Genomic DNA, 14692 nt, shown 5'->3' on the forward strand with positions numbered 1-14692 from the left:
TGGGACAGTATCACACAGGGTAGGATTAGATACACAGCTCAGCAGACAGTATCACACAGGGTAGGATTAGATACACAGCTCAGCAGACAGTATCACACAGGATAGGATTAGATACACAGCTCAGCAGACAGTATCACACAGGATAGGATTAGATACACAGCTCAGTGGACAGTATCACACAGGATATGATTAGATACACGGCTCAGTGGACAGTATCACACAGGATAGCATTTGATACACAGCTCAGCAGACAGTATCACACAGGATAGGATTAGATACACAGCTCAGCAGACAGTATCACACAGGATAGGATTAGATACATAGCTCAGCAGACAGTATCACACAGGATAGGATTAGATACACAGCTCAGCAGCAGTATCACACAGGATAGGATTAGATACACAGCTCAGCAGACAGTATCACACAGGGATAGGATTAGATACACAGCTCAGCAGACAGTATCACACAGGATAGGATTAGATACACAGCTCAGCAGACAGTATCACACAGGATAGGATTAGATACACAGCTCAGCAGGACAGTATCACACAGGGTAGGATTAGATACACAGCTCAGCAGACAGTATCACACAGGATAGGATTAGATACACAGCTCAGCAGACAGTATCACACAGGATAGGATTAGATACACAGCTCAGCAGGCAGTATCACACAGGATAGGATTAGATACACAGCTCAGCAGACAGTATCACACAGGATAGGATTAGATACACAGCTCAGCAGACAGTATCACACAGGATAGGATTAGATACACAGCTCAGCAGACAGTATCACACAGGATAGGATTAGATACACAGCTCAGCAGACAGTATCACACAGGATAGGATTAGATACACAGCTCAGCAGACAGTATCACACAGGATAGGATTAGATACACAGCTCAGCAGACAGTATCACACAGGATAGGATTAGATACACAGCTCAGCAGACAGTATCACACAGGATAGGATTAGATACACAGCTCAGCAGACAGTATCACACAGGATAGGATTAGATACACAGCTCAGCAGACAGTATCACACAGGATAGGATTAGATACACAGCTCAGCAGACAGTATCACACAGGATAGGATTAGATACACAGCTCAGCAGACAGTATCACACAGGATAGGATTAGATACACAGCTCAGCAGACAGTATCACACAGGATAGGATTAGATACACAGCTCAGCAGACAGTATCACACAGGATAGGATTAGATACACAGCTCAGCAGACAGTATCACACAGGATAGGATTAGATACACAGCTCAGCAGACAGTATCACACAGGATAGGATTAGATACACAGCTCAGCAGACAGTATCACACAGGATAGGATTAGATACACAGCTCAGCAGACAGTATCACACATGGAAGGATTAGATACACAGCTCAGCAGACAGTATCACACATGGAAGGATTAGATACACAGCTCAGCAGACAGTATCACACAGGATAGGATTAGATACACAGCTCAGCAGACAGTATCACACAGGATAGGATTAGATACACAGCTCAGCAGACAGTATCACACAGGATAGGATTAGATACACAGCTCAGCAGACAGTATCACACATGGATAGGATTAGATACACAGCCTCAGCAGACAGTATCACACAGGATAGGATTAGATACACAGCTCAGCAGACAGTATCACACAGGATAGGATTAGATACACAGCTCAGCAGACAGTATCACACAGGATAGGATTAGATACACAGCTCAGCAGACAGTATCACACAGGATAGGATTAGATACACAGCTCAGCAGACAGTATCACACAGGGATAGGATTAGATACACAGCTCAGCAGACAGTATCACACAGGATAGGATTAGATACACAGCTCAGCAGACAGTATCACACAGGATAGGATTAGATACACAGCTCAGCAGGCAGTATCACACAGGATAGGATTAGATACACAGCTCAGCAGACAGTATCACACAGGATAGGATAGATACACGCTCAGCAGACAGTATCACACAGGATAGGATTAGATACACCGCTCAGCAGACAGTATCACACAGGATAGGATTAGATACACAGCTCAGCAGGACAGTATCTACACAGGATAGGATTAGATACACAGCTCAGCAGACAGTATCACACAGGGATAGGATTAGATACACAGCTCAGCAGACAGTATCACACAGGGATAGGATTAGATACACCGGCTCAGCAGACAGTATCACACAGGATAGGATTAGATACACCGCTCAGCAGACAGTATCACACAGGATAGGATTAGATACACAGCTCAAGCAGACAGTATCACACAGGATAGGATTAGATACACAGCTCAGCAGACAGTATCACACAGGATAGGATTAGATACACAGCTCTAGCAGACAGTATCACACAGGATAGGATAGATATCACACAGGGTAGGATTAGATACACAGCTCAGCAGACAGTATCACACAGGATAGGATTAGATACACCGCTCAGCAGACAGTATCACACAGGATAGGATTAGATACACAGCTCAGCAGACAGTATCACACAGGATAGGATTAGATACACAGCTCAGCAGCAGTATCACACAGGATAGGATTAGATACACAGCTCAGCAGACAGTATCACACAGGATAGGATTAGATACACAGCTCAGCAGACAGTATCACACAGGATAGGATTAGATACACAGCTCAGCAGGCCGTATCACACAGGGATAGGATTAGATACACAGCTCAGCAGGCAGTATCACACAGGGTAGGATTAGATACACGCTCAGCAGGACAGTATCACACAGGGATAGGATTAGATACACCGCTCAGCAGACAGTATCACACATGGATAGGATTAGATACACAGCCTCAGCAGACAGTATCACACAGGATAGGATTAGATACACAGCTCAGCAGACAGTATCACACAGGATAAGGATAGATACACAGCTCAGCAGACAGTATCACACAGGGTAGGATTAGATACACAGCTCAGCAGACAGTATCACACAGGGTAGGATTAGATACACAGCTCAGCAGATAGTATCTCACAGGATAGGATTAGATACACAGCTCAGCAGAAAGTATCACACAGGATAGGATTAGATACACAGCTCAGCAGACTGTATCACACAGGGTAGGATTAGATACACAGCTCAGCAGACAGTATCACACAGGATAGGATTAGATACACAGCTCAGCAGATAGTATCACACAGGATAGGATTAGATACACAGCTCAGCAGACTGTATCACACAGGGTAGGATTAGATACACAGCTCAGCAGACAGTATCACACAGGATAGGATTAGATACACAGCTCAGCAGACAGTATCACACATAGCAGGATTAGATACACAGCTCAGCAGGCAGATTAGATACATCACACACATTATACTGTGCTGGAGATTCTGGGACTTGGACACTAACATTTCTTATTCCCCTCAGTTGCTAGGATATTGTCACTCTGAACATCGTTGCTAGGTTACCGGCCTCCCTCAGCATCCGTTACTAGGCCAGTTCTTCGGGTTGCTAAGCGTCCTCGGCTGGCGGCTGGTCATGCCTGTTGCTAGGTAACCCTCCAGTTTCGGCGCTCTGACCCTGCGCACTGCCGCTGGGTTGGGCGCTATCTCTCGGCGCTCGCTTGCTCTCCCCTGCCGGGATCTCATCATGGAGTCGCAGTGCGATTACTCGATGATCTTCCCGGCATGTCCCGTGTTACCGGCGGACCTCCCGGGCCGGTACCGCTCCCTCCCCCGCCGCAATCACCTGTACCTGGGCGAGACGCTGCGTTTCCTGCTGGTATTGCGGCTTCGGAGTTCCGGGGAGGTCGTGCAGGACAGGGCGGGGTCGGAGGCCTGCTGCCGCGGGGACAGTTCTCAGGAGAGCCCGGGGCCTGAGAGCTGCTCCTGGGCCCCGCTGGCGGCTTCTCTCTCCGCGCTGGCCAGTGTGTGCCCGGGGGAGGAGGAGCTGGAGGAGGAGGAGGAGAGCGGCGAGGACGGCGGCGGCTGCTACCGGGGGTGCCGGGCCATCCTGAGCCAGCAGCATCCGGCGGGGGCCGGCCCGGGGGTGAGGACCGAGCGGCCTGCCACACCTGTCACTACCCCTGCTACCTGTCACTCCTACTACCCCTGCTACCTGTCACTCCTGTCACCTCTACTACCCCTGCCACCTGTCATCCCCTGTCACCTCTACACCTGTCACTCCTACTACCCCTGCTTCCTGTCACCGCTACCCCTGCTACCTGTCACCCCCAGCCACCTCTACCCCTGCTACCTGTCACCCCTACTACCCCTGCTACCTGTCACCTCTACCACCTGTCACTTCTACCCCTGTCACCTGTCTCTCCTACTACCCCTGCTACCTTTCACCCCCTGTCATTCCTACTATCCCTGCCACCTGTCACCTCTACACCTGTCACTCCTACTACCCCTGCTACCTGTCACCTCTACCACCTGTCACTTCTACCCCTGTCACTCCTACTAAACCTGCTACCTGTCACACCTGTCACCTCTACCCCTGTCACCGCTACCCCTGCTACCTGTCACCCCCAGCCACCTCTACCCCTGCTACCTGTCACCCCTACTACCTGTCACCTCTACCACCTGTCACTTCTACCCCTGTCTCTCCTACTACCCCTGCTACCTGTCACCTCTACCACCTGTCACTTCTACCCCTGTCACCTGTCTCTCCTACTACCCCTGCTACCTGTCACCTCTACCACCTGTCACTTCTACCCCTGTCACCTGTCTCTCCTACTACCCCTGCTACCTTTCACCCCCTGTCATTCCTACTACCCCTGCCACCCTTACCACCTCTACCCCTGGCCCCTGCCACCTCTACCCCCGCCACCTGTCACCCCTGCTGCCCGTCACCCTGTTGGTCCTCTCATTTGTCACTTCCCTCTTTCTTTCAGACCCCCGTCACGGACCCCATAGTATCTTGTGACGAGGTCATCTTCCCCCTCTCCGTGTCTCTAGATCGCCTGCCACCCTCCACAGTCAAAGCTAAGGTAAGTGCCCGGTGACGGGTGGTGCTCGCTCTGTGCAGGGCATTTCCATCCCCCCTTCTATAGCGGTGACGGTCAGCGGGTGATCCCCTGTGGACGACGTAGCAGCAGACCTCTCGCCTCTCTAGACATACAGCTCTTATCTCCACTGATACACTGTAACCAACCTTCAGCTGTGAGAACACGACAGGAGCATCTTACCAGCCTCCGGATGTTTCCAAGCAGAGATAGATGGGCCCTGTAGTCCTCATAGGAAATGCTCTTCGCCTGATTCACTGACAGCAAGCAGAGGGTATCAGATGTTCCTGGGGTGGATTTACAGGTGGTGGCAGTGTCCTGCTTATGTGCCGTCTCTGATCCGTCCTTTCCCTCACTGTCCTGCAGATAGTGGTCACAGTCTGGAAGAGGGACTCCGAGCAGTGCCGGGTGAAGGCGCTCGGCTATCGCTCTCTGCTGCTCAACTCCACCCCAGCGCAGATCTTCAAGGAGGAGCAGGCCGCCTTCAAGGCTCAAGGTGATTTCATAATACAGCTGCTGCAGAACCTCCTCATACACACCTCAGCCACTGCAGAACCTCCTAATACACACCTCAGCCGCTGCAGAACCTCCTAATACACACCTCGGCTGCTGCAGAACCTCCTAATACACACCTCAGCTGCTGCAGAACCTCCTAATACACACCTCAGCTGCTGCAGAACCTCCTCATACACACCTCGGCTGCTGCAGAGCCTCCTAATACACACCTCAGCCGCTGCAGAACCTCCTAATACACACCTCAGCTGCTGCAGAACCTCCTCATACACACCTCAGCCACTGCAGAACCTCCTAATACACACCTCAGCCGCTGCAGAACCTCCTAATACACACCTCAGCCGCTGCAGAACCTCCTAATACACACCTCGGCTGCTGCAGAACCTCCTAATACACACCTCAGCTGCTGCAGAACCTCCTAATACACACCTCAGCTGCTGCAGAACCTCCTCATACACACCTCGGCTGCTGCAGAACCTCCTCATACACACCTCGGCTGCTGCAGAGCCTCCTAATACACACCTCGGCCGCTGCAGAACCTCCTAATACACACCTCGGCCGCTGCAGAACCTCCTAATACACACCTCGGCTGCTGCAGAACCTCCTAATACACACCTCAGCTGCTGCAGAACCTCCTCATACACACCTCAGCCGCTGCAGAACCTCCTCATACACACCTCAGCCGCTGCAGAACCTCCTCATACACACCTCGGCTGCTGCAGAACCTCCTCATACACACCTCGGCCGCTGCAGAACCTCCTAATACACACCTCAGCTGCTGCAGAACCTCCTAATACACACCTCAGCTGCTGCAGAACCTCCTAATACACACCTCAGCTGCTGCAGAGCCTCCTAATACACAGCTGCTGCAGAGCCTCCTAATACACAGCTGCTGCAGAGCCTCCTAATACACAGCTGCTGCAGAGCCTCCTAATACACAGCTGCTGCAGAGCCTCCTAATACACACCTCAGCTGCTGCAGAACCTCCTAATACACACCTCAGCCGCTGCAGAACCTCCTAATACACACCTCAGCCGCTGCAGAACCTCCTAATACACACCTCAGCCGCTGCAGAACCTCCTAATACACAGCTGCTGCAGAGCCTCCTAATACACAGCTGCTGCAGAGCCTCCTAATACACAGCTGCTGCAGAGCCTCCTAATACACAGCTGCTGCAGAGCCTCCTAATACACAGCTGCTGCAGAGCCTCCTAATACACAGCTGCTGCAGAGCCTCCTAATACACAGCTGCTGCAGAGCCTCCTAATACACACCTCAGCTGCTGCAGAGCCTCCTAATACACACCTCAGCTGCAGCAGAGCCTCCTAATACACACCTCAGCTGCAGCAGAGCCTCCTAATACACACCTCAGCTGCAGCAGAGCCTCCTAATACACACCTCAGCTGCTGCACAACCTCATGAAGCACATTCCAGCTGCTGCAGAACCTCTCTGAGAAGTAGCAGTCCTTCAGCTCCCCCCTTCCCCTTCTCGGTGCCTTCTAGTAATCTGATAATTTGCAGTGGGCACAATACACCTCACCCCATTATAAGACTGAGGTGTAAACCCCTCAGGTCAGCAGAATGAGGGGGCTGTCCCCCACCTGTTTGGTTGAGTAGTGCAGCATGGTCCCAGGTGGGATCGGCCAGAGCAGAGGGGCTTATCTCACTGTAGACACGTTTCCTGTGGTCGGATTTACTTCCTCTCTTGGTCTCACGGGTTCTCTGAGAGCGGAGCGCACTTCTTTCTGGTGCAATAAGACCCAGCCATCTCCACACAACATATCATGAGATCAGAGCGGGGAAAAGAATAGACATAAGGTGTATGTTGCTCAAAATGCCCTGGTAGTGAAAGGGTTACCATTATCCGGGCAGCATTGCCACCCAGTTATCCCGCCTCCTCTTTTGCCCATAACCGTGGATCCATTACTTTGGCAAATGACAACCTTCTCATACTGAGAAACCGGTATCATGAATCACTCCTCATGTCTGGTTCTTCCTCCTCTTACTTTTTTCTCTTTTCTTTTTTTTCTTTCTTTTTTTTCTATTCTCTGGTTCTACCTCATCTTACTTCCTCTTTTTGCCTCCTTCCATATCTGGTACTTCATCTTGTTACTTCCTTTTTCTTCCTCCATGTTTGTCTTACCCTTCCTTTTTACATATTTGGTTCTACATCCTCTTCCTTCTTTCATATCAGGTTCTTCTTCGTCTTCCTCCTTACATGTACATGTCTTCTTCCTCTTTTCACTTTCTTTTCCTTCTTCTAGTTATCATTATTCCTCCTCTAACTTCCACTTTTTCCTTCCATGTCTGGTTCTTGCTCCTCTTGCTTCCCTTTCTTTTCATTCCCAATTCTTTATTCTCTTAGTTCTTCCTTCTATTTCTGGTTCTTCTTCCTCTTACTTCCTGCTTTCATGTCTGTTTTTTTTCTCCTCTTGCTTCCTCTTTACATGTCTTGTTCTTACTCCTTCCTTTTTCCATGACTGGTTCTTCTTTCTTCAGTGTCTTCTTCATTCTCTTTTTACTTTCTCCTTCCATTTTTGTTTCTTCCCCCTTTTTTCTTTTACCTCTTTCCATATCCCCCCCCCCCCCCCCCCCCCCCTTACATGTCTGGTTCTTCCTCCTCTTGCTTCTTCTTTCCTTGTCTTGTTGTTACTCTTTTTACTTTTATGTCTGATTTCTTCACTTCCTTTTTCCTTGTCTTGTTATATCTCCTCGTATTTTCTCCACTTTCCATGACTGGTTCTACTTCCTAGTTTATCTTCCATGTCTGTTTTTTTTCTTCCTTTCATTTCTTGTTCTTTATCCTCTTACTTTCTCTTTTTGGTTCTTACTCCTGTTACATGCATCTTCCATGTCTGGTTCATCTTCCCCTTCCTCCTTCTGGTTTGTTGTCCTCTTCTCTCCACGTGTGCTTATACCTCCCCATTCTTTCTCTTTCCGTGTCTGGTTCTACCCCTTCTTACCTTCTCTTCCTTCTTTCATGTTTGGTTCTTCCTTCCCTTACTTCCTCCTTCCATGTCTCTTCCCCCTCACTTCCCTTTTCGATGCCTGGTTCTTCCTTCTTTTCCTTCCATGCCTAATTCTTACACCTCTTCCCTCCATCTTCCATGTCTGATTCCTCCACCTCTTTCTTCCATGTCTGGTTCCTCCTCCACCTCTTTCTTCCATGTCTGGTTCCTCCTCCACCTCTTTCTTCCATGTCTGGTTCCTCCTCCACCTCTTTCTTCCATGTCTGGTTCCTCCTCCACCTCTTTCTTCCATGTCTGGTTCCTCCTCCACCTCTTTCTTCCATGTCTGGTTCCTCCTCCACCTCTTTCTTCCATGTCTGGTTCCTCCTCCACCTCTTTCTTCCATGTCTGGTTCCTCCTCCACCTCTTTCTTCCATGTCTGGTTCCTCCTCCACCTCTTTCTTCCATGTCTGGTTCCTCCTCCACCTCTTTCTTCCATGTCTGGTTCCTCCTCCACCTCTTTCTTCCATGTCTGGTTCCTCCTCCACCTCTTTCTTCCATGTCTGGTTCCTCCTCCACCTCTTTCTTCCATGTCTGGTTCCTCCTCCACCTCTTTCTTCCATGTCTGGTTCCTCCTCCACCTCTTCTTCCATGTCTGGTTCCTCCTCCACCTCTTTCTTCCATGTCTGGTTCCTCCTCCACCTCTTTCTTCCATGCCTGGTTCCTCCTCCACCTCTTTTTTCCATGCCTGGTTCCTCCTCCACCTCTTTCTTCCATGCCTGGTTCTTCCTCCACCTCTTTCTTCCATGCCTGGTTCTTCCTCCACCTCTTTCTTCCATGCCTGGTTCTTCCTCCTCTTACTCTATACTTTCCTCTACCATAGGTCCTTCTCCTTGGTCTGGTTCTTCTATCTGCTTGGCACCGCTTTCTTCCTGCTTCCATGTCTTCTTCCGCTCATCTCCCATAGTTCTCTGTGGTAACAGTAGTGCCTCCTACCTTCCTCCTGACTGACCTCTCTTCTCTCTCGCAGTGAGTACCCTCCTCACAGTGCTCCCACCTCCCACCCTCAGGTGCCGCCAGATCAGTGTATCCGGGAAACACCTCACAGCCCTGAAAGGTGAGCTGCCGGAGACGCGGGGGCAGTGCAGGTGAGTGACGCCCTTACACCCGCCCTCACCCCGTCTTTCTGCCCCTCAGTGCTGAACACCTCCTCTCAGGATGAACTCTGTATTCGGGATGTTCGGATACTTCCCAACTTCAATGCCAGCTACCTGCCTGTCATGCCTGACGGATCCGTGCTCCTCGTGGACAATGTCTGGTAAGATGGCGAGGTGACCCCGGCCGCCATCTACCCCCGTGCCCCCACCTCTGTAACGTGTCGTCTCCTCTCTGTCCAGTCACCAGTCCGGAGATATCAGTATGGCCTCCTTCCTGCGCCTGCACAGCTGCTCGTCCCAGTTACCCAGCATGCTCTGCTCCCTGGAGGAGCACAATTTCTTATTCCAGCTGCAGACCGGAGAGCGCCCCCCTGAGGATGCCAAAGAGGTGAGCAATCAATAAATATGCATGACAAGTGTGGCTTTAAGCAGTCGTCACCATTTCTGACATCTCTTCTTGCTGTCAGAGAATGGGAAAATTATTATTCAGCATTTATACGTCTCACAGCTGAAGTTTTGTTACAGTTGCATCCTGTCCAGAAAAGGCTGTCTGGATTCCAGACTGATACATAGTAACAAATTCAGGGGGAGGAAAGAGGGCTGTGCTGCTGAGGGTCTGTGCTATGTACAGGTGGAGGAGAGCTGCAGTGTAAAGCAGTGTGACATGTGTCCTCCAGTCTCTCACCTTCTTCTTTGGGTTCCCCAGGGTCTGGAGGTCCCTTTAATTGCTATAATTCACTGGTCCACCCCAAAGCTGCCATTTACGTCTGGAATATACACCCATTACAAGTAAGTCCGTCCTCCTACCCCTGGGTACCTCTAGATGGCGCCAGCAGTCTTCATTGCTTCCTTCCCTTCCAGACTCCCGAGTATCCGTCTGGAGAGGCCGCGGTTTGTGATGACGGCGCGCTGTGACTCCCCAGTACAGACGCACACCCCTTTTCGGGTTACCTACACTCTGCTGAATGACTTGCAGGACTTCCTGGCTGTCCGACTGGTCTGGACCCCGGATACCAACATGGCGGCAGGCGGTGAGTGTTGTATGAAGTATGTGGGGAGGGGGGGGGTATGGGAAGGAGGGAGCCTCATGCAATATTCTCCTCACAGGTAGGTGTCTGACAGAAGAGGAGCGGCGAGGTACACAGGCAGCGCAGGAGGCGGTCGTCTGCTACACCCCCATCAATAGTCTGGGCTTCTGCCGGAAAGGCAGCTCCGTCACCATCGGCGTCACATTCATGGCGCTAAAGGCTGGGCTGTTCGAGGTAGGAAGTGGTGTCACTCCTCTGAACCCCAAGAAACCCGCGCACCCTGACAATTGGGGTACAGGATAATGATACTTGGGGTACAGTATAATGACACGCTGACACTTGGGGTACAGGATGATGACGCTGACACTTGGGGTACAGGATGATGACACTGACACTTGGGGTACAGGATGATGACACGCTGACACTTGGGGTACAGTATAATGACACGCTGACACTTGGGGTACAGGATGATGACACGCTGACACTTGGGGTACAGGATGATGATGACGCTGACACTTGGGGTACAGGATGATGATGACGCTGACACTTGGGGTACAGGATAATGATGACGCTGACACTTGGGGTACAGGATAATGATGACGCTGACACTTGGGGGTACAGGATGATGATGGCGCTGACACTTGGGGTACAGGATGATGACACTGACACTTGGGGTACAGGATGATGACACGCTGACACTTGGGGTACAGTATAATGACACGCTGACACTTGGGGTACAGGATGATGACACTGACACTTGGGGTACAGGATGATGACGCTGACACTTGGGGTACAGGATGATGACGCTGACACTTGGGGTACAGGATGATGATGACGCTGACGCTTGGGGTACAGGATAATGACGCTGACGCTTGGGGTACAGGATAATGACGCTGACACTTGGGGTACAGGATAATGACGCTGACACTTGGGGTACAGGATAATGACGCTGACGCTTGGGGTACAGGATAATGACGCTGACACTTGGGGTACAGGATAATGACGCTGACACTTGGGGTACAGGATAATGACGCTGACACTTGGGGTACAGGATAGTGACGCTGACACTTGGGGTACAGGATAGTGACGCTGACACTTGGGGTACAGGATAGTGACGCTGACACTTGGGGTACAGGATAGTGACGCTGACACTTGGGGTACAGGATAGTGACGCTGACACTTGGGGTACAGGATAATGACGCTGACACTTGGGGTACAGGATAATGACGCTGACACTTGGGGTACAGGATAATGACGCTGACACTTGGGGTACAGGATAATGACGCTGACACTTGGGGTACAGGATAATGACGCTGACACTTGGGGTACAGGATAATGACGCTGACACTTGGGGTACAGGATAATGACGCTGACACTTGGGGTACAGGATAATGACGCTGACACTTGGGGTACAGGATAATGACGCTGACACTTGGGGTACAGGATAATGACGCTGACACTTGGGGTACAGGATAATGACGCTGACACTTGGGGTACAGGATAATGACGCTGACACTTGGGGTACAGGATAATGACGCTGACACTTGGATAGAGGACAGCGACATTTGGGGTACACTGACATAGTGACTTGTAGACTGTACTCTGGCGCCACCTGCTGTCGCTGCTCACACACTGCACTGTCATCTCCACAGCTCTCCCAGCACATGAAGCTGAAGCTGCAGTTCACGGCGAGTGTTTCTCAGGCCCCTCCGGACGCTCGTCCCGTCTCACGCAGGAGTAGTCCCAGCAGCCCCGCCTTGAGGGACCTAGAGAGACAGCAGCAAGGGGGCGCTCTAGGGAGGTCGCAGTCCTTCTCTCACCAGCAGCCTCCTCGTGGGCAGCTCATCAGGTAGGAATAGCGTTCCGGTCATCGCGGTGTGGGAATTTTCCCCGTGTGGACGTTATTAGGATGAATTCACACATGGCCTATAATCTGCAGGAATGTCTGTAATCCGTCTGTTTCCTGCAGTGGACGGAGCTGGTAACTGCAGCATTAACTTCAGCGAAAGCAGCGCTGCAGTTACCAGCTCTGTCCACCGCACAATGTATGGCGCTGTGGAGTATTGACCTATCCTAGGGATGTTAAATCTTAGAGAGCCCATACGAATTATGTTATGGGACTAACGAGGAAAAAAATATTTCCAGCTGGGGGCGCTGTTGCATTGTTGTCTATGGCAGATGCATCAGGCCGGCAGTGGTACTGCAAGTAAGCTGTAAGATTTGAAGGATCGGCAGATTATTTTTCCGGCAGTGAAAAGCGTTCAAAGCTCAGGGTGTGTTCTGCTAAGCAATGGCGGAAGGTTCAGATCAGTAGGTCCATCCCCTTTAAATCGGGTACGTGCATCTACAGCATTAGACTGGGGGACATGTCCTTCATCCTGACGACAGCCTTTGTGCCTTACTGTTTGTCTGCTCCCCCGCAGGACTGGAAGCGTGATGGAGCGGCGCGCTATCACCCCACCCGTGGGATCTCCCTTGGGTCGACCCCTCTATTTGCCCCCCGAGCGGGCTGCTCTGTCTCTGGATAAAATTGCAAAGCGGCAGTGTAAAGTCCTGGTGGTGAATCCGGTCCAGTGACTCGGTGTCGTCAAGAAGGAGATTCCTTCCCCCCCACTTCCTGAATGTGGAAGGGGGCGCCAACACAGTCTGGGATGTGTGGACCAAGCAGCCTGTGCTGGAAGGGAGATTCAGCCCAATCCTGGATCGGGGGATTAAAGGGCCAACGCACGGTTGGCTCAACCAGGGACCGGAGCCACATAGTGTTTGCTGGATGGGGAGACTGGGCTCTGTGGAGCTGGATGCAGCAGAGTCAGACGGGTAACGGGGCCAAACGGATGCAGCCTGTGCGGGAACAGGAGGCCACGCAGCCTGTGGGAGGGGTTAGGGAGCGGGGAACTGGGGGTAGACCCTGCCCACGTGGACAGGAAGTGCGATATAGCCCCGCTCAAGTGGGCGGGGTGAGAGCCCAAAGAATGGGGGTGGGACTCCGATACTGCCCTCCCTGTGATGTGAGGAGGTGATGGCAGAATGTAGCGGGCCTCGCCGTTTTCCACGCCATCTCTTCCAGATTTTATGTTTACATTTTTATTATTTTTATTTATACATTTCATTTTTGGGATCCCCCCAGTTTACTGTCAGTATATACACTGGAATCTGATGGGGGGGCACTCCGCCTATAGGACAGCAGGATGATGGGGGCGCACTTACTTGTGGCTGCGACACTTCACTTTTTTTTTTTTAATATTAGTACAGGTCAGATTTTATTATTTTAATAGAAGAAAAAAAAAATCGAATTAATTTAAAAGGTACAAGAGCCAGCAGAGGGAGACGGGTTAGTACCGTGCCTGTGATCAAGTGGCAACATTGCAGTACTGGTGCGCCACCTGCTGGTCTGTGTGCTGTACTGCACCTGTGGTGGTCCACCTGCCGGGTGCTGTGCTGTACTGCACCTGTGGTGGTCCACCTGCTGGGAGCTGTGCTGTACTGCACCTGTGGTGGTCCACCTGCCGGGTGCTGTGCTGTACTGCACCTGTGGTGGTCCACCTGCCGGGTGCTGTGCTGTACTGCACCTGTGGTGGTCCACCTGCCGGGTGCTGTGCTGTACTGCACCTGTGGTGGTCCACCTGCTGGGAGCTGTGCTGTACTGCACCTGTGGTGGTCCACCTGCTGGGAGCTGTGCTGTACTGCACCTGTGGTGGTCCACCTGCCGGGTGCTGTGCTGTACTGCACCTGTGGTGGTCCACCTGCCGGGTGCTGTGCTGTACTGCACCTGTGGTGGTCCACCTGCTGGGAGCTGTGCTGTACTGCACCTGTGGTGGTCCACCTGCCGGGTGCTGTGCTGTACTGCACCTGTGGTGGTCCACCTGCCGGGTGCTGTGCTGTACTGTACTGCACGTCAGCATAGATAGTCGAGGTAGGGATCATTATACATGCACCAGTATTTACAGGGACATTCCAAATAAGACTGGGTAGCAAGGGGGGGGGTGGTTGATACTGCAGGACTCACACTCCCTACACTGGTTAGTGCAGATGGTTACTGCTTCCTCTGCCGCTCCCTACACTGGGTACTTCA

General features: G+C 51.4%; 1 protein-coding gene across 1 annotated transcript; it reads left to right on the forward strand.

Moving 5' to 3' along the window:
• Positions 1-3588: 3588 nt before the first annotated feature.
• TRAPPC14 (trafficking protein particle complex subunit 14) lies at positions 3589-14063 on the forward strand. Its single transcript, XM_044278892.1, has 11 exons — positions 3589-4017; positions 4865-4960; positions 5342-5471; positions 9466-9552; positions 9633-9753; positions 9833-9980; positions 10299-10381; positions 10454-10623; positions 10700-10854; positions 12273-12469; positions 13044-14063. The coding sequence occupies exons 1-11, from the start codon at positions 3619-3621 to the stop codon at positions 13195-13197; spliced, it is 1740 nt and encodes a 579-aa protein (XP_044134827.1). The 5' UTR covers positions 3589-3618; the 3' UTR covers positions 13198-14063.
• The last annotated feature ends 629 nt before the right edge of the window (positions 14064-14692 follow it).

This window comes from Bufo gargarizans, chromosome 2, assembly GCF_014858855.1.
Source record: "Bufo gargarizans isolate SCDJY-AF-19 chromosome 2, ASM1485885v1, whole genome shotgun sequence".
Classification (NCBI taxonomy): Eukaryota; Metazoa; Chordata; class Amphibia; order Anura; family Bufonidae; genus Bufo; species Bufo gargarizans.

What these genes read in the sequence shown, in the direction of transcription:
- TRAPPC14 (XM_044278892.1), top strand. Translation starts at nt 3,619, where the DNA reads ATGGAGTCGCAGTGCGATTACTCGATGATCTTCCCGGCATGTCCCGTG. An exon ending in CCCCTGAGGATGCCAAAGAG is followed by an intron (nt 9,981 to 10,298) that starts GTGAGCAATCAA and finishes TGGGTTCCCCAG; the next exon opens with GGTCTGGAGGTCCCTTTAAT. An exon ending in TACCAACATGGCGGCAGGCG is followed by an intron (nt 10,624 to 10,699) that starts GTGAGTGTTGTA and finishes TTCTCCTCACAG; the next exon opens with GTAGGTGTCTGACAGAAGAG.